At 34.6% G+C, this 19,167-nt stretch overlaps 1 protein-coding gene across 4 annotated transcripts in view; it reads right to left on the minus strand.

Annotated features, from left to right (window-relative positions):
* LOC116344737 (dachshund homolog 2) overlaps nucleotides 1–14,176 on the minus strand; it is a 42,817-nt gene extending 28,641 nt beyond the window's left edge. For 3 of the 4 annotated variants that reach the window (XM_031773433.1, XM_031773434.1, XM_031773431.1), the window contains exons 1-3: nucleotides 12,151–14,176; nucleotides 11,449–11,842; nucleotides 2,175–2,201 (exon numbers count right to left, since the gene is read on the minus strand). In XM_031773433.1, coding sequence (XP_031629293.1) covers nucleotides 2,175–2,201; nucleotides 11,449–11,842; nucleotides 12,151–12,544 — 815 coding nt within the window. In that variant the 5' untranslated portion in view covers nucleotides 12,545–14,176. The remainder of the gene's footprint in view (nucleotides 1–2,174; nucleotides 2,202–11,448; nucleotides 11,843–12,150) is intronic. The other variant, XM_031773432.1, reaches the window with a different exon arrangement.
* Nucleotides 14,177–19,167: the final 4,991 nt, after the last annotated feature.

A 19,167-nucleotide genomic window follows, 5' to 3' on the forward strand; every position in this document is an offset into this window, starting at 1 on the left:
ACAGCGGAATAGAATTTAAATCAGAAAACCAATTAGAACCAATGGATTATTGACATGTTAATTTACTATTTTACGGTTCATTGTGTCGGTTGCAAAAATCGAAAAATATATATGAAAAATATATGTTGTAATACACAGAGTTCAAATTATATAAAAAGCTTAAATTGAATGACAAAAAGTCACGAACGATTATTGGAATGATTCGAATCGTATGTGAACGAGTTTAAAATAGAGTTCAAATCCTATGATAGAGAGACTTGTTAAAATCGCATTCGAAACGAAAAAAACGTCATTCAATGTGATCTTTTTAATATACTTTTTTCTATTTGTTCAGTCAACTTTTAACACTCGATCTACTTCAAATAGTTAGATTTTAATATGTTTTTGTTTGTCAATTGGCTAGTCAAAATGAAATATCATTTCTTTGCATCTGATCAACATCACTGTTTTTCCATTCGGATGAAAAAAAAAACTGTCGCATTTGGTGAGAAATGAATGAATAAAAAATGAAAATTATTTACATTAAAATCGTTCATATGCGTTGAGTGTGAATGGCTATGGTGGCAGCTCCCAAATTGGGCATAAATGGAATAATGCGTGTCCGCAACAGTGAAAAGGTTGCTGTGAGTTTTTATTGTTGGATGTATATGTTATTTGTGAATTTTTTCTAAATGTATGAGTTAGTTGATTGTTTTTAATTTACACTACTCGATTGGAATCAAAGTCGTGAGAGAGCTGGTGAACAAATATTTTTGTTGAACAAAAAATTGGTGAACAAATATTCAATGGGGAATCAATATTTAAACAACAACAATAACAGGAATAAAAAAAATAGTGGAAAATATGCAATAACAGTTTTTCGTCCAAATCATGCACCAAAAAATCAACCATGAATTAAAATTATCGCATGCAATTTCACGATTATTGTGAACACAGCACAACAATACGAATAATAATACTTTCATTTTGTATCGTTTGTATTATTATAATACCAAACGGATTTACAATAACAATGTGGTGTCCACTTTGTGCGCGCGAGCACGTACTCTCCAACAGTTAAAAAGTAAAAATCTATGTGTATTATAAAACACGGAAAGTATAGCATAATTTCATACGACAAAAAAATAAAAGTCAACTATTGAATTTCAGAGTTGAATAAAAAAAAAACGATAAATAAAATGGTGAGGTGTACGCGATATGTAATTAATGTTGTTCTTTCATTTCCATAAAAATAAACTGTGAAAATAAATATAACGAACAAGTTGGGAATAAAAAAAATGAGACATTTTCGAGATATGGCAAAAAAACTAAATGTAACTGAGAGAAAGAGAGCAAGAATGGAGAAGAAAACGGAGAGAATGAGAGCGCCCACCAATATGGTCACTAAAAATCTATTGAATAGATAGAGAGAGAGAAAGGAAAGAAAATCTCTAAACATGACAGAAAATTGAAACAAAAACTTTGTATAGCTATAAAATTTTTTACAAAAAATGAAGAAGAAAGTAAAAAAATAGAATTGAAACAGTTACTCTTGGTGGTGATGGTGGTTGTGTGTTTTGTTACAAACAAATAGTCCTTAGGGCCAACAAGTGAGGTGTAGCCGCAAAGGACTCCAATACAAATAAAAAAGGCACATCAAAAAATTACTCTTGTGTTGTTTTCTCTTGTATAATTTTTTTGCTTCGCTTTTCGTTTTGGTCATTTTGGTTTTTCATGTCGCATTTGTGTATTTTTTTAATAACATAATTGATTGGTCTTAGCGAAGAAGAGTGTATGTGTTTATGTTTGTGTGTTACTTGGCGCGCTAGTTGTGTGATGTTGGGTAATTTTTAAGTATTCAATGTTTTGTCAAATGCTTGTGAAATTGTGAACATGAGATGCGATGCGGACGATGTGATGTGGTTGGTGATATCCTCTGTTGACTACACCCCAGCCAGTTGAATCGCCTGCAGACATTTCCTATTTCCCTCAAAACTCTTTAATTTTTTTTATCAATTCTCTGTCATTGTGTCTGTCTCTTTGTCGCACAACACGCTCATTCGACGCGCAAATAACGGACAATTAACGCGAATGCGCGCACGTCGCGTGCATTGTGCATTTTGACATTTTTCTTTTCTCATTTGTTTGTTTGTTTCTTTCAATAGTTTATTTTTTTTTCTTTTCGAGATAGATACCTTTCAAGGGGTTTAACCGACAAGCATCTGAAAATAAAAGAAAAAAATCGACCGTTCGTTCATTGAATTACTTATTCTGTTTTAAGTGTGATTATGTTTTTTTGTTTTAAATATTCAAATTGAGATTGGAAGTACAAGTTTTGTGTTTTGATGATGAAAAATTAACAAACAACAACAAAACAAAATGGTATACATACGTCTATATATAGAAAAATTATTTTTTTAAATGAGATAATAATTGTTATCATTTTTCGTGTTCTAAAGATAGGTTGGTTTTTCGTTTACAAAAAAAAACAACATAAATCATACAATTATATCGGAAAATGGAGTATTAACTTTTCTTCATCATGTGTTAGAGAGAACAAGATTTGAGTAGTCCATCTGTCGTTATTTGTAAATCGCTTCAATTAAGGATGTCGATTAATCACATCACATTGGACCAGTTCTTTTTCATCTTCACTTAGACGTTAATTCAGTCACCAGTTGTAAATCATTTTCGAGAAAGAAAAATCAAAATAAAAACCAAAGACTGAAGATGAAACAAAAACTATATGTAGGCACATTTGCCAACTAAAAGAAACAAATCCATCAATCATTTCTTCAAGTGTAAAATTGTAAACATTACCGGATTCGGTGTGCGAGGTCGTCGAACAGTAGTAAATGGACAACAAACGTTAATCATAATAATAATCGAATTTCGATAAATGTTTTAACTAATTTGCTCGGACTAATGATGTGGCTTTGAATATGTGTAGAAAAACATTAACGATTCTTTTTATGATGAATGTTTTTTTTTTTTGGACTTTTTTCTCGCTCTTGTTTTTGTCTTTTCTGCCATAAATATTTCTTTGGCTTTCGAACAAATCTTCAATTCTATTTCTCTTTTTTCCTTCTTGTTGTTATTTTGAGAAACAGAAAAACAACAACCATAAAATAGTCACACAATACCGATAAATTACAGCCGCTCGTAATAAAACCGAAGTGAATATGAAGGTGTTTCGTTGATTTTTTATGGATTTGGTTTGTGTTTTGTTTGATTGAAGGACTATCAAAAGTGTGTGTGTTCATTTTGCCGACAAAAGTCAATCGGAAACCGTTTGAAAAATATGGAATTTTTTTCGTTCCTGTGTGTGTAATTTTGATTAATGAAAAATAGATTATTACAAAAGGAACGAATCGAAGTGTCAAAGTCTTCACAAAGTGCTTTACTCTAACGGTGCACATATAACCGGATGCAGCATTCAATTGGAAATGATTTCAACTTTTGAATATTTAGAATCAAGTTTTTCATATACAATCAACAGAATTAAACATTTGTTGGTATTTTTTTCTACAAATACGGAACAGCTTTCTGATTGATTTCCGATGGGAAAAGAATCGATTCAACAAATCAACAATCACTTGATTTTATTGTGTGAACCAACTTACAACTTATACATGCACACACACACACTTGAAGAAAGCAAAGACTCTTTTACTGTACTCAACACAATTTATGCCGTTACCAAAGTTTATGACATTGAGTTTTGATTTGCATTGAGCTCATAAAATCCATCGACAATGTTGCATACATTGTCTAATGTTGAAGTACAAGTCAGCTAAGAATTGAAGAAAGGAAATTGAAATCGATTTGAAAGACATGCAATACAATGTATTGATTCGGTTTGGTGTGTAAGCGCTCGCGCATTATAAATCAAACAAACGCATAAGAAAATGCAATTGAAATGATTTTCGATTTATTAATAAAATGAGCAATTGAAAGGAGAAAAAAAAATGCAATATCGATTTCATTTGTTTTGCAGCTCATAAACTCAACTCCAGTTCGCACACACATACAATGAAAAAGCCACTTGAAAATGAGATGTATTGTTACCAACGAGTAAATTAGTCTAAACGAAACGAAATATGTAATGCGCATTGCAAATAGTTTTCATTCCGTTTTGCGTTTAACGTTCTTCGGGTCTCGCCAGAAATTGGCCTTTTATCGAGAGAATTCGCATTTCATAGAGTTTACATGTATACTGGACTATGGTTTAGCGTTGTGCGTTTTTTTTTGTATAGAGCATGAGCTCGCGCGCGTTTTTAAGCGAAGAGAATGAACGAGTGAGAGAGAACACATTGCGCGTACCCATAAGAAGCACAGATAGACACAACAACAGCAGCAGCAGCAGTAACTGCACTTATAAACAATATTGATTAGCAATTTTTCATAGTTCGTATCGTGATTTAATTTCCAATATCAAATAATTGCAGTAAGAAAATTAATAGTTTGCAATTTAGTTTTGTTGGTGTGGTTGGTGCATGCGGTATTGCAGTGAACGAAACGAACAGTGATATATAGATTCAAGCGCGCATTTGCGCTCGCACCAGCCGACCGAGGCTTAACGCTTTGTGAGTCTGTGAGTATTTCTCTCGCTGTATTCGTACTACACATAGTTGCACAATATAAGTTTTGATGTGATTTTCCGTTCTTGTTATCTGTGCGAAATCGAAAAATCAATTTCTTCGGAATTCCACTTTAAATGTTTTGGCACTGCCAATGTGTATTTGCAATTACACAAACTTCAAAACAACTATTTAATCAAAAAAATGGTTGTGGTGCATTTACGGTGGTGGTTGTGTCTTTTCTCCTTAATATTTTATGGATTCGAGCTTCTCTCTTGTGCTTCCGCTTATGAGATTAGCCAAAAAGGTCTTTTAACTTGTCTAATCATCAATTTTACGGATTTAATTTTGCCCGGATGAACGAGAGAGGCAAATCAAGTAATTTTTCTAGTCAAAACAGTTGTAATCTTTGAACGCCCTGCACAATTCTAGTTGCACATTAAATTTATTGCTTACACTACGTAAATTGAATGCATATATTCATTTTGTGCGGTTCGTTTTCCATATGGTTGAAGAATCGATTCGATCATTGCGCAACATTTTATATGGAAAACATATTTTATTTTATTTATTGTTGGTATAAAAATGATTGGAAATGCCAGTAAACACGTAATGACACCAAAATTTACCGATTACACTGAAAGATTACAAGAAAAAGAAACGGTTGCTCTTGATGTTTTTCCATTCAATTCAAATATAATGGTACTGGTCAATTGCGATAATTGAAGTGATGAGTTTGGTTTTTGTGTGCATTTCTGCGCCTCAAAGAGGTTTTTTCATCTACTATTTTTTTTTGGTCTGAAGCCGTTTTGATGGAAACTTATCTCTCTTTTGTTCATTGAACAATGTTCAAATACAAAGCCTTGCAATAGGAAATTAGAGTCATTTTTTGAATGTGTAAAAATAAAATCTTGCCAATTAATTTGTTTTTTTTTGTTTATCAGTTGTAATGCAGTTAATTTCAATATACTATATTGACTTGAGTCGACTGATCGCTGCAAAGTATAGACATTTAAAAAATAACACACATCGAAACGTATGTACGACAATTGCATATCAGCAAAATGATTCTGATGATGGACGTAAGCTCTGACAACTCCATACGTCGCATTCGATCAACATCGGCAGCATAAATGGCAAGTGAGTAAAGAAGCGAAACAAAAACAAAAACCGGATTGCATGCAAATCATGCATGTGTAAATGTTGGTAAATTTATGAAGCGCGTAGAGTTGAAAATGTGTTTGCATGCATTCACGCATTTCACTTGAGTAGTCGTAAGCAGATATCATTCTGCTCTCCTTTTCGGGGTTTCTCTCGCTCTAACTCCTCTCGATTATCGCACGGTTTGTATCGATGAAACTGACAAAAGAACTTAAAAAAAAGTACAGAGAATTCTGTTGCTAGTGTGATGTCGATGTGATGCATTTAGAGCTATGGGGCTCCCTAGTTTTTTATCATTTTCAAGGGCATTTCATTGCATTAACTAATTGAAACTGCAATGCGAGAACAAAACGCATTTAATAATTTCATATTCATACATTCATATTTATAGCGTAGCTCAAGCACACAACTTAGCACAGAAGCTATCAAGCGCTAAGTGCTCAACAACAAGACACATTTGTCCGATAGTTGCTGTTGCTTTAATTTTGTTTCTTCTTCTTTATAAATATCTTTAAGTATTTTTTTTAAAATCGTTTAGCGATTTTATCGAATGATTTCTTTTGAAAAAAAAAACAATTTCCACCACATTTATCGATGTAATTGCTTGAGATTGTGAATGTTCAAGACTACATATAAATAATAATTTATACATAGAATTAACTTAAATCATTTTGTTGAATGTTGTGTTCACAGCTACACCTGCTCTATGCAGTTCTTTTACTTGGCTAATTCACGAATTGAATGACGAATTATTTGTGAATCTAATCGACACTCTTTCTCTCTCTCTCTCTCTTCATTCTCATAATTACGTTCGGCTAAACATTTTTCATCGATTTGAATGTTTGAAGAAATCGTCGATTTAAGTGGCAACTCTCATCTCTTTCTGACGTAGCCATGTTGACTATCTCTTTCTGACAAAGAAAAAAACTACGTGAAATAGTGTTTGTGGCCGGAGCTCACATCTTGGAATATATAAAGTTGTTAACAAAAATCGTGTTGATATGCTACTCAATTGGCTCGAAAGCCTAAATCACAACCGAACAGTAATTAATGCTGATGGAATATTTAACTGAGTGAGCCGCAAGGCAAACGCACAATAACAACAACAACAACAACGCAGCATTTTAAATACAGAAATTTTTTTGAGGTTTGTACGCGCATTTTTCTTGTTGTTTTATTTGGTTTTCAATTTGGAATTTCTCATCATTTTCAATATTCCATCCATTGTGCGGTTTTTGGTGTGTTCGATTGAGATTTTTGATCCGCTTTAATAATCAATACGTTCAACATCGAACAATATAACAAAACGTGAGCTTCTTTCACTCAAATAAAATATTCAAATGGATTTTTGCATTTTAACCAAAAACGCTAATAGCTGCTATTGATATAGATATCGCTTATCAAGCCCGACCTAGGCTAGCACTTAAACGAAATATACATTCAATTACATATTCTCTCATATAAAATTTGCATCGCGCGAAAAACACAATGGCAGATCAATTAAGAACAGGTGTAAATATAGTGTTTTGCTATAAACATGCAAAAAACCACACAGAGAATATTATACAATTGATTTATTGTTTGCGCTTTATTTATTCTCGCCTTCCACTTTTGTCTTTGTCTTGCTCATCAATAATGAATAAAAAAAATGTTCGCAAATGAACAAAATAATAGTGTGTTATTTTTCTTTAAATGGGAATTCGAACAACGATAACAAAAATATAAATCGAGATACAATTGTAATAAATGTGCAAATGCTATTTATTATCGGCGCGATTAGATTTCGTTTTTGTTCGAATGTCATAAAAATGCGGTTCAAGCACATTTTGTGCACATAATAACCATCAATATCAATTTGTAAATAACAACTGACAAAATAAAACGAAAAAAACACATCATTTTCAATCGCAAGCAAAGAGGGCAATTCATCTGCCTCAATTGTAATAAATCGACTGGATTATTATTTCAATGAGGTATAGTAAATATAAAAGATAGACATTTTTATCATAGAATTTGTATAACAGTGCTCTTTATTGCCCGAACCAAACTTGTTAACTCGCATTTAGAGAGAGAAGAAAAAAAAACAATTCTTTGTTGCATAGTGAAATTGTTTTTAGGCGATACGAAAAATACCAAACTTGAATGCGAACAGACATGCCTTTGAAATTTCTTGAAAAATGTGTATTTCTTTCATCGATAACTATCACATAAAATGTACATTTACACATTTCACTTGCTGGAGATGTCACAAATTTGGGATATCCGTTTTATTTGTGCATTAGTAAAAAAAATAATTCCAACACAAATCAAAACTCGGCCCACTTTAAAAAAAATGTCGACTTGAAACATACACAGAACTTACTCTTATTCATTTAAAAATAGGGACATTTCGTGATTAACTTTTCTGAATTGACGGGAAAAAAGAGATGAAAACTCATTATAGACAAATAACAATTTTGGTTATTCAATGGAAACTTATACAAATGGCATAATAACAGTGTCTATCTTTGTATTGCGGAGTATTTCGTATTAAAATAATTGAAAATAATAATTCACTTGATTTATGAAGAGAATGTAAGTATATGATGATCGAAGCCCAATCACAATTTGTTTGCTGTTTTCACGTGTTGAAATTTGATTGAAAACTTGATCCAGCACAATAAATTTATTGATAATCGTGAATACACTTGGTGACAGGTAGTGTTATGAACTTATCAACTCATATTATGTTGTAAATAATTCCACGAATGAAAAACAAGTTTTGTAATAGTTTTTTCAATGTATTGTTGTTGAAACAAAATGCGCGTGGAATAATGGAAGGTTTGAGACATGGTTAAAATAAAAGAAGTTTATCAAAGGCACAGACGATGAACAGAATTTCCCGACACTTTGCTCGTGGATTATGTTATAAGAGAGAGAGAGAGAGAGAGAGAGAGAGAGAAAGAGCATGCATCGCACCAACTGAAAACTGGATGAGTTAAGGAGAGCTGAATTGGATTTGTGTGTGCAAAGTGGTATTAAAAGGAGTTGAATGGCCATTGAATGAATTCAAATAAGCCAGCCGATTAACATGAATATTTTATTTGGCATTTTGCAAATCTGCCTAAAATCATACACACACATTCTCTCTCTCTCTCTTTCGGTTCACACACACAAAACTTACTCACGTAAAAAACAAGATATGTCAAATTACTCGTGGTAATTTTCGGTGGGGACAAATTGTTTTCGGGAAAATGTATACAGTGTATTTTCATTTTTTCTTTTATTTTATGGAAAAATGTAATGGGTTCGAAAATGATCGGTCGATTAAGCATTGTATGAGAATATATACGATCCAATGTATGCGAACCGCTCAACGAGTGTAAGCAACAAAGTGGCCGCGCGTTAATGTACATATTGCAATTCTTGCCACATAATTATAGATTAGCGAAGCAGTAGTGACCGTTTAATCAAATAAATAGCAACGTATCAATTAAATTCGTTTGTGCGCGCGCATTTGCTTCTTAGTCGTCTGTGCCGATTTTTGCGAACCATATACAAGCGAACTTGGTCTGATTGACACAAAAGCAACATCCGTTTGGATTGCAAATAAGAAAAAAAATTATCGATTTGTGAGCGCGTGAATTGTGGTCGAACACCGATCGAAAACCAATTGTGGTATCGATCAAGTCTGTAGTCGCTCAATGTTATTGATTGAATTGCACCAAGTGCAGATTATTTCTAATTAAAATGACGATTGAAATGCAAAACAAGAATGCTCGAAATCGATTGAAAATAGGTATAAGTCAAAGAATTGAATAAAGAGGTGCGTAAATGATAGCACATCACAACGGTAAATGCTATTTGCATTTAGAGATCGATTTCCTCCTTACGCTCCCGGTTTGCAGTTGGAATGTTGGCCACAATGGGCGAACGGTTATGATTTGAATACATTATATTTATATTTATTTCTGGTGCGTAATTGATATGCTTGGAGTTGAGATGCGCGACGAACGTTTAGCATTAACTAGCACCCGTTTGAAAATCAATGGCCTAATGCAAGAAATGTGAACAAGTGGAAAAAGAAGCACAGTGTACAGTGCAGACATGATGCGATAAAAATTAACCAGGAGGGATAGAGAGAGAGAGAGGGAAAGAAACACCACAGAGCGAGAGACACTTGACAAACGATATCTATCGAAATGTGCGATTCCAATCGCTGATTTCATGAGCAATGATTGCTGTACATTTGCGGTTGCGTTACCACCAATTCAATAATCGCTTTTAATTACGATGTTGAATGCGCAATGGGCCTTCGTTGTCATTTGTAGTCACTGCTGCAGCAGCAGCCTATTTTGTCATATCTTAAATGGTCGTTCATGTCACCAAGTCATTTCGTGAAGCTGCTTTAATCAATTTGACCGCAGATTATTACAATATACAGTGAACGTACGAGAGTGCAACAGAAATAGAGCGATCTGAAATCGATGGCGAAAATGATGGTGTCTGCAATGAGATGTTGATGTTATTGGATGGCGATTTGGAAATTCCGAACTGGTTTCCAACAGATAACAGATGAAGATAGAGAGAGAAGAAAAAATAAACCGGAAAGATAACAACACGATCGAAATCGAGACATAATTCACTAAATCGCCCGTTAAATTGACATGAAGAAAGACATTTATGTGCTTAGTTAGGTGCTTAACTGACAAACGACTTAAACGCTTTGAATCAAATAAATTCTCGGATGATTTTTATTTTCGCTTCTCCGTATGTCGTCGAGGGTGGTTTTCTTCCTCTCTTTTAGTCAAAAAGGAACACGATATTTGTCGTTGGCGTGCGCTTACACACTCACTTTACAACCCTATTTTTTCTTGCTTTTCGAAGAAAAATTGCACTTCGTTCCCCCATATATACTTTTTTTTCTTCTTCGTTCGCGAAACCACTCTCACTCCAAAAAAAAACACTCAAAGAACAAAGTTTTGATTTTGTTACTCCGCTTTTTTTGCACGCGTTTCAGTTACAGTTCTGAATCTCACACTTAATTTACCATTATCCAAAGCACCTTTTCGAATCTAATTCGGGATTAAAAAGAATACATGGTTTTCTTGTGTTTTTGTGTTGTTTTGTTATGTTTAAATATTACCTTAATTTCTTCCTTCTCTTTCAAACGAAATAGGATTTATTGGTTTTTTATGTGTTAAGAATTTAACGCGTGCTTTGAGTTTCTTTTTTGCGTATTAAATTAGCGAATACACCTCGGTTGTGGTTTACACACTTTTATGCAAAGACCGAAGACATTATGGGCAATCACGTTTTGTTTTACACGCGATTTAGATTTTCTCGACTTCAAATTTCAATTGTTTTCTATCACCATAGTTAATTTTTTAGATTAATCTCTCTTTTTTCAATTAGCGAGATTTTTTTTCGACTCAATTATGGAGAATTAAAAAAAGTAAAATTTCAAATTAATTTTTTTTCAACAGATTCATGCAACTTGACTAATTTCTTTTTTTTCAATCAAATTAAAAACCGATAACGCGCTAAAAAAATATCAAACTCAAAACGACGAAATGATCAAAATGAACAAACCAAAGAAAATTAAGAATAATTCACACAACTAAAAAAGAAAGAGCAGTGAATAGAAAAATGTTGCAAATGAAGTTTGAAGAGAACTCTGGATTTTTTTTGTGTTTCGTTTGTTTGGTTTCGTTTGTTTTTTTTTTTGTTTCTTTTTGAAAACACGTACCTGGCCGTTGTGCAATCCCGATAGAGAATGTCGAAATCTTTGCAGGACAACAGCTTACAACGATTCACACCCGGTTGGATAGCACCCAATCCGCGAAGGATACGCACTTGTTCCACATTACAAACCAACGGAACAATATCTAATCTCTTTAGTTTTGTATAAACTGTGTGTAATCCACCAACGAGATGCTTAAGGAATAGCTCGAATGCTTGCGGCAAACACAACATTGTGTCGCCGGCGATGATAAATGCGGCCACTTTATGGCCACGATAATCGACCAATTTGCATTCATTTGCCGTGGGATCGGATGTCGAAATTGGCGGCGGACTGTTGTACGAACGTGGTGGCATCTGATGATGGGCAGCTGCCATCAATTCCAATGGATTTGCATGATCTGCAACAAAAATTCGGCAAGCAAAAGAAAAAGAAATTGCAGAATGTTTTTTAGTAACAGTCAAAAGAAGATGCAGATAACTTGGCAAAAAATTGAATGTTTCGCAGACGGTCGGAATTTCAAAGAATTCGTCCAATTAAATTTTTTCGCAGTTTTTTTCTGAATATATTTATTTATTTTCTTTAACTTTTAATATTTAATTTTTTTGAGTTAAACTAATTTCGAAAATCGTGTTATTTTCACACGAAGAAAAAAATGTGAAGACAAACAAAAAAACGAAAAAAAAAAAATTATAAAATCCAACTTACGCATCATTTGTAGTGAATTGAGTAAACCCAAACTGTGTGGAGCCAAGTGCGGTAAACTTTGTGCCATTCGTGGGCCCATCGCGGCTGCAATGCTATTCGGTGTGGATGTTTGTGGTGGACTTAATGGATGTGCCATTGAAATCATGTGCGGGCTACTTTGATGATGTCGCAATGGTGGACTCACTGGTGACGGGCTTCGATTATGATTGTGATGATGATTTGATGAAGTTGTATTACTGTTATTTGATGCACTCATATTATGATTATTGTTGCTGTTGTTATTATTATTTGGGCTGACAGCCGATTTGGAATTGTATTGAGGCGATGGTGGTGCTGAGGCTACGCTATGATCACTTGCAGTCGATAGCGAGTCCATTGCTGAATCCATACTCATCGGTGTTGTTCGATTTTTTGTCGAAAAAACACTAGATCCGTTTGTTTCACTCAAATATTTGCTAACCAATGGCAGCGGATACAAATCAGCTAAGCTCGCCAGAGTTTCTCACTTTTACACGCGTTTAAGCGTGTCACAAAAAATTTTAGTAAAAAAACTTCTTGTTCTTTTCGTCTTCTTTTTATTTTTGTTCGTTTAATATCTCACTTTGTTTTCATTGAGTTCAGAAAAAGGTTTTTTTGCACAGTTGATCGACGAATAAAACCGATTTCAAAAAAAGCAATTGGAAGAACTCGTATGTATGGCGATGTGAGAGAGCGCACGACAATCAAATCCGCATTCGGTTTAAATACTGACTCAAATAAATCCGAATTCGAAATCGAAATGTTATTGGTGGCAGTTGCTAGCGTTGATATATGGAAATGATGCGATTTTCCATTTCTTGTTATACATATGCAAATATGTATGGTTCTGTGTCTCTCTGTAGATATGAGGGATTTGCGCTTGGCAAACGGCAAAGCGAATGAAAGAGCGAGAGACCAAGTGAAAGAGGAGCAAATGGTATTGCGCTTTTGCAATATTATTTTCGCTCTATGTGAAATAGTTGTGTACAGATCTGGATGGGTCTCTGGTTCGTTGTCTTTCTCTCTCTGTGTATTTTAATTCATTTTTGTTCGCAAATATATGTTGCATGTATATGTATAAATCGAATTGGATGGTTTCGGATGAATGTGGTTAGTTTTCCGAAAGAGACAGAGACACACAGTGGGAAAAACTCTTTTTCCAATCACGAGTTTCACTGTTCGTGTATATTGTTATTGCTTTGCTCAAAATATTTCTCTCTCTCGCCGAATAATTGTGTATATGAATGCGTAGTATTATGTATGGCAATATTGGATTGATCTCTTTATGTGCAAATTTGTGCAAGGAGTAGCCGGCGGCGCTGCTACATATAGATATAAGCTCTCTCGTCTCGCCTTATCTCTATCTCGAAAGCGCGCTCCAAAATGCCGAAAATTATTCGTCACACTCGTTAAAGCTTCGTATAATTTATTCACACAATTGCCGAATCGGGTTTCACGTGTATATTGTTCTCTTAGTTTATATTTCTCTCACTTCTTTAATAAAACACACCCAGCACCGACGAAATAAAAGAAATTGACAAAATAGAACAATTGGCCGGCCTCAGAGTTGCTGTTGACGATGAAGTCATAAGGTGTCATCAAATTTCACATCAGAAAAAAAAATATTCACGTTCAATTATTATCACTACACTTTTTTTTCGGTCACCGATACACCAATTTTAATCTTTTCTTTTCAATGTTTTCAGTAAATTTAAGTTTTCACAATTTTATCGGCAATCTTATTTTTGTCAAGATCTCTTCAAATTTTTTCCATTAATTATTTTTTTTTTGATTTTTTCCGTATTTTTTCATTAGAAAATGTTCAGAGTGCAGATGAAAAAAAAAATCACTTTAAAATGTTTGGCAAATACTTTTGTCTTAAGCCCGAGATGAATGTGATATCACATGAAATTGTGGCGATGCTGAACAGAACGATGCATACCGTACGAATTTTACAATTGAAATGGAGACAAATCACAGACAAATCGAAAAAAAGACGTAATCAAATCGAGCGACCGAGTACGAATGTGAAATGTGGGCAATAAAAATCCAAATGCTACCTACAACTTACAAAACGACAACACACAATCACACACAAAAGCAATTCAGAGTGTTTCTGAGTTGAGAGCATAACACAGTTCGGGCCCTCGGCACGAAGCATGCATGCAAGCAGTTAGCCAGCTTTTCTTCGCTCTCTCTATATGTAAAACCGTATAGATGTGGGTATGAATGTGTATCCGAATGACGACGCGAGACACACACTCACAATCCAACCGAAATATATAATTTCTCGTTCTCTATCCGAATCGGAGAGAGAAGAAGCAACAGCAGCAATACCAGCAGCAACAACAACGGCACTCTACGGCAGCAGCAGCTTTTTTACAGGAGCATTTACCCAGTACAGTACATACAACAACAAACCGAAAGACAGAAATGAAACGCAAACCGAACGAGAAATGAATGCGAAAGAAAAATAAAATAAAAGAAATAACATTATGTGATCGCGAATGTATGAGCGAGCGAGCTAGCGAAAGAGAAAAAAATGATATAAAATAAGTTTTTCTGTTATGTATATCAAATGTTATGTGCGCACTGTTATTCGCTGTCTCTTTCTCTATTGAATATATCGTTACTTGTGCACAAATACACAACCGAATTATACATACGTATATACAGTCATACATTTGGATTCTTATCCAACCCGAAAAGGAACACTGGAAATAAAAATGAATAAAGAAACATACACAAATAGGGAGAGTGCGAGTGAGTGAGCGAGCGCGCACAATACAAACAGAGAGAAAAACGAATAAAATACACAACAACAATAACAACAACAAGAAAAAAATCATACAGAACGAAAACGAGAAAAAAATTGAATTGAAACGCGCATATACCAAAAGGCGCCGTGAATACAAATGTATCAAAATCAACATAGACTAAAGCGCTGGATGGCTGAATTGCTCTCTGCACACACCAACAGAGCGTACCACCGGTACAGAGGGACAGGAAAAAGGCAGAGAGAGCAAGCGAAAACGAAAAGGAAAAAACAAATCGAAATTGAAATCGTCAAAACGAATCACACACAACAAATACGCGCGCACATAAAACAGTTGCACACACCATCTATATAGACGGAGAGCCGAGCCGCAATAGTGCGCTGGCAAACGGCGAATACGACAAGAGATAGCATTCACAGAAAACATTTTTCATGGAAAATATATCAATCCATACGTGAATCGACGTAGTACAGGGCGAAAGAGGCATACAGAGAGTGAGAATATAGAATACGAGAAATACACTACCGGAGGTGGGAACTAAAATCGTTACATTTGTGTGCTATGATGGTAATGTGTGTGCGTTTGTCGATGCTTTTTTCCTCTCTTCTCATTTTCGTTTCATTCGCTTTTTTCGTTTTTATTCGCCTTTTTTATATTGATGCCGTTGTCGCCGCTGCTACTGCTGCTTTGTTGCTCCGTTTCTTCTGCATTTCTATTTCTTTGACTCTCCGTTTGTTCATTTCAACTGTACGAATGGTATTTACGTTTCGTTTCCACACTCATACACCGAATGAGTGCGCCCCGTTCACACACGTACATTTGTGCCCGACATACATACAAACATTCATATGTATGTAGCGATTCCGTATTTCGGATGTGTCATGCGCTATCGTCACATTTAAACGATTGGTTAGCAAACACCAGATAGCAATCGTTTACGATTGGCGGACCGAATGCGACACTATACATGTATGCGTATTTGCCTCTTATTCCAAAGATTATCCGCCTATATTGTGCATCTCGCTCACATTTTCCATCTGTATTTATTCATTTTTTTTTGAATTTCGGTTTTCTTTTGTATGTTTGTATGTCGGTCGGTCGGAGTTTGAACGGGTGCCGAGTTCGTTTGTTGTTGCTTCGGTTGCTTCTGCTGTTCGGTTGTTTGTCAGTCGATTTGGGTTTTCTTCGAGTTTGTTTGAATCCAGTATTTGTGTTTGTTCGGATTCTTCATTTCCATTCAGCGTATGTACATAAGCCATCGCTTTGCATCTAATATTGTAAGATGAAAGCTTCTCGGCTGCCAGCGGTTACAATTCGCTGTTGTTGTTGCTCTCTTGGTGTTGCATTGGCTCAGCTTGATGTGTTATTCGTTCTGCACAAATAACAATTTTCATTTCAATTTCTATTCGTTTTTTTCCTCTTGGTGCAATACATAACCGTTTCGTTTTGTTGCTCCTTCGCCAGATCACTCGAGACAGATTTCAGGCACAACTTCGTACAAAACGACAAAGCAAAAGAAAAAAAAATTAAACATCCAACCATACATTATGCATACAGCGCGAATGAGTACGGTTGGTTTATATATTTCTCGATGTGGCGTATGTGTGAGATTGAGAATTCGAACTACTTTATATCATTTTAGCATTTGCCATTTTCCTTCTCTTGTATATTTTTCATCGTCGCTTTTTCGCATTCTCTCTCCAGATCGTCCTCAGCAAAAAATGAGCGAATGAGCCAGTGCGAAAAAGTGAGAAGTGAAAACAGAGACAGGGCGATTTCATTTCTTTTTGTTTAATTTTTTACGCGAGCGAATTTCATTCCACTATTTTAAATTAAATATTCATTCATGTACTCGAAGTGCGCACTGTGTGTAGGTTTCTTGATTATTTTCGGAGTTTTTTTTAGTTCGAAATTCTTCTTTTTTTTAATCATTGTCGCTGCTTTTTTATTCCTATACACACGCAATTTTTATTTGTATTTAACGTTTTTTGATGATTTTTTTCGCCGTTTCAATTTTTGTTCATTTTTACTTCTTATTCGTTTCGTCAATTGCTTGTTTCTGTTATGAGCACAAAAGGGCGAAAATTACATATTTCAACATTTTCCTTATTCCATTCGCAATATTATTCCGTCTTCATTATACCTCTTGGAATAAAATAGAAATTTAAAAAGATTGCTAGACTTTAAAAAGCGAAGTTTTTAAGAAACTAAATTAAAAAATGTTCGATTGAAAACAGAATTGCGTTTGAAAGTAGTTTCATGTTTAATCGATTGGATTTTATATCCATTTGATTATCCTATGTGAAATAACTATGCATTGACTAGCACGTGCGCGGTCGCGTCATACGTTCTATTCTATATTTGATGGACGAACGATGGTTTTCGTTGAAGACTCCCATTTACGTTTATAGTATTCCAACAATACAAATACTTCTCGTCCGCAATTTCGTCACTTTTTGCTTTTGTGAAATGACATCAAACGAATTCAAGTCCAAAAACCACGCAAAAAAACATTAGGATTCTTCTCCTGTCAAAAAGACTGAAAAACGGGCATTCCATCACAAAAACTCATTCATTTTTGCTGAAATAAACGGCACAATGAAAGAATTGAGTAATTTGAATCTGCAACAAAAACAATCAATGCATTTTTTTCTCAATTTCATTCGTCTATCTCGTTTCATCGAATTGGAATCGTTTTTTTCTGTTTGTTTCAAGTGTGTTTGTGGGCATTCATTATCATTTTCAATGGTTTACTACTCACAGAAAAATTTCCGGGTATTTTGAACCCAGAAATCGGTTTAAATCACAGCGGAATGATTTCTGGGTTCAAAAGATCCGAAAATCCGAAAAACCGGATAACACTTAAATTTGAGACTTTCAATGAGACTTGAATCTGTATTTCAACGTTCAACTATCATCTTACGCATTTCTCTCACAGTTTATTCATATACATGAATGTCCAGATCATTTCTCCTCGCTCACTCTCATACGATATCATATGGGAATATGAATCTTGTGGAGTAGGTGGATCCGACCTGACCCAAAATGTTCTAGAAGTTGAGCACTCGTGGTCCACTCCCTTTATAGGTGGTACCAAATTTTCGTTATTTTTCTCGATTTCCCATCGGAAAAGCGAGAAAAATCGATTTGAAGATTTTTCTAGTTTTCTTTATATAAATAAACTGTGAGAGAAATGCGTAAGATGATAGTTGAACGTTGAAATACAGATTCAAGTCTCATTGAAAGTCTCAAATTTAAGTGTTATCCGGTTTTTCGGATTTTCGGATCTTTTGAACCCAGAAATCATTCCGCTGTGATTTAAACCGATTTCTGGGTTCGAATTATCCGGAAATTTTTCTGTGAGTATACACCTCGGAATTGGTAGGATGTTGTAATTTGTATTTATAACTTTGTGATATGCATAATTTCAGAATACGAATATAACCATTTTTTTTTCTTATTTTCTCTCTTCTCTTGTGTGTTTTGTCTTTCTCGTGTCTGCATTTCGATCATTCTTTCATAATTCTCCTTCTTCCTCTACATTTTTTGTATATATATATTTTTTATAATAAATTGTTCTGTACGAAAATGAAATGCACAAGAGTTGAGCGATAACATGCGCGCAACAACAAACTAAACACAGACAGCATAACATTGTATATCAAAGTAAGGTACACGAGAATGGTGGTTCATTTAAAGAGCGACATTGCAAATGTTGCGAAAAGCTTCGGGATACTGAATGGGTGACTATTGGTTGCTTGTTTCGTTCATAGGAAATGTTTGTATGGAAACTAATTCGGCTGTTACTGCTGCTGCCGATGTGCCACACTAATTTATGTATTTGTTGAACAAACACATATTTATGTAGATCTTTTTTTGATAATCTCATTGCATATATCAGGTTTGGTATGTGTGTATGCCAGGAAACGACGAAAACAAGAACCATTATAAACCACACCAAAACGCGCGGTGTATGCGTCGCTTACCATACACATTACACACAAATTCAAATTTATTCGTTATCTCGCTCTCATAGTGTGTGCTTATTTTCCAAACTATCACATACCACGATTGTATATAATCGTTTGCTGTTTTACCTTGCCGTCTCTTTGCTCCTTTTTTCGTCTTCGTAGTCATTTCACAGCCTGAATTTCTTTGATTGAATCTTTGCGTTTTAAGCCGAAAAAATAATTACGACAACAAAAATGAAACACAGAAGCAG

Source organism: Contarinia nasturtii, unplaced genomic scaffold (genome assembly GCF_009176525.2).
Source record: "Contarinia nasturtii isolate CC-2019 unplaced genomic scaffold, AAFC_CNas_1.1 Cnas_scaffold_1182, whole genome shotgun sequence".
In the NCBI taxonomy this organism is placed as follows: Eukaryota; Metazoa; Arthropoda; class Insecta; order Diptera; family Cecidomyiidae; genus Contarinia; species Contarinia nasturtii.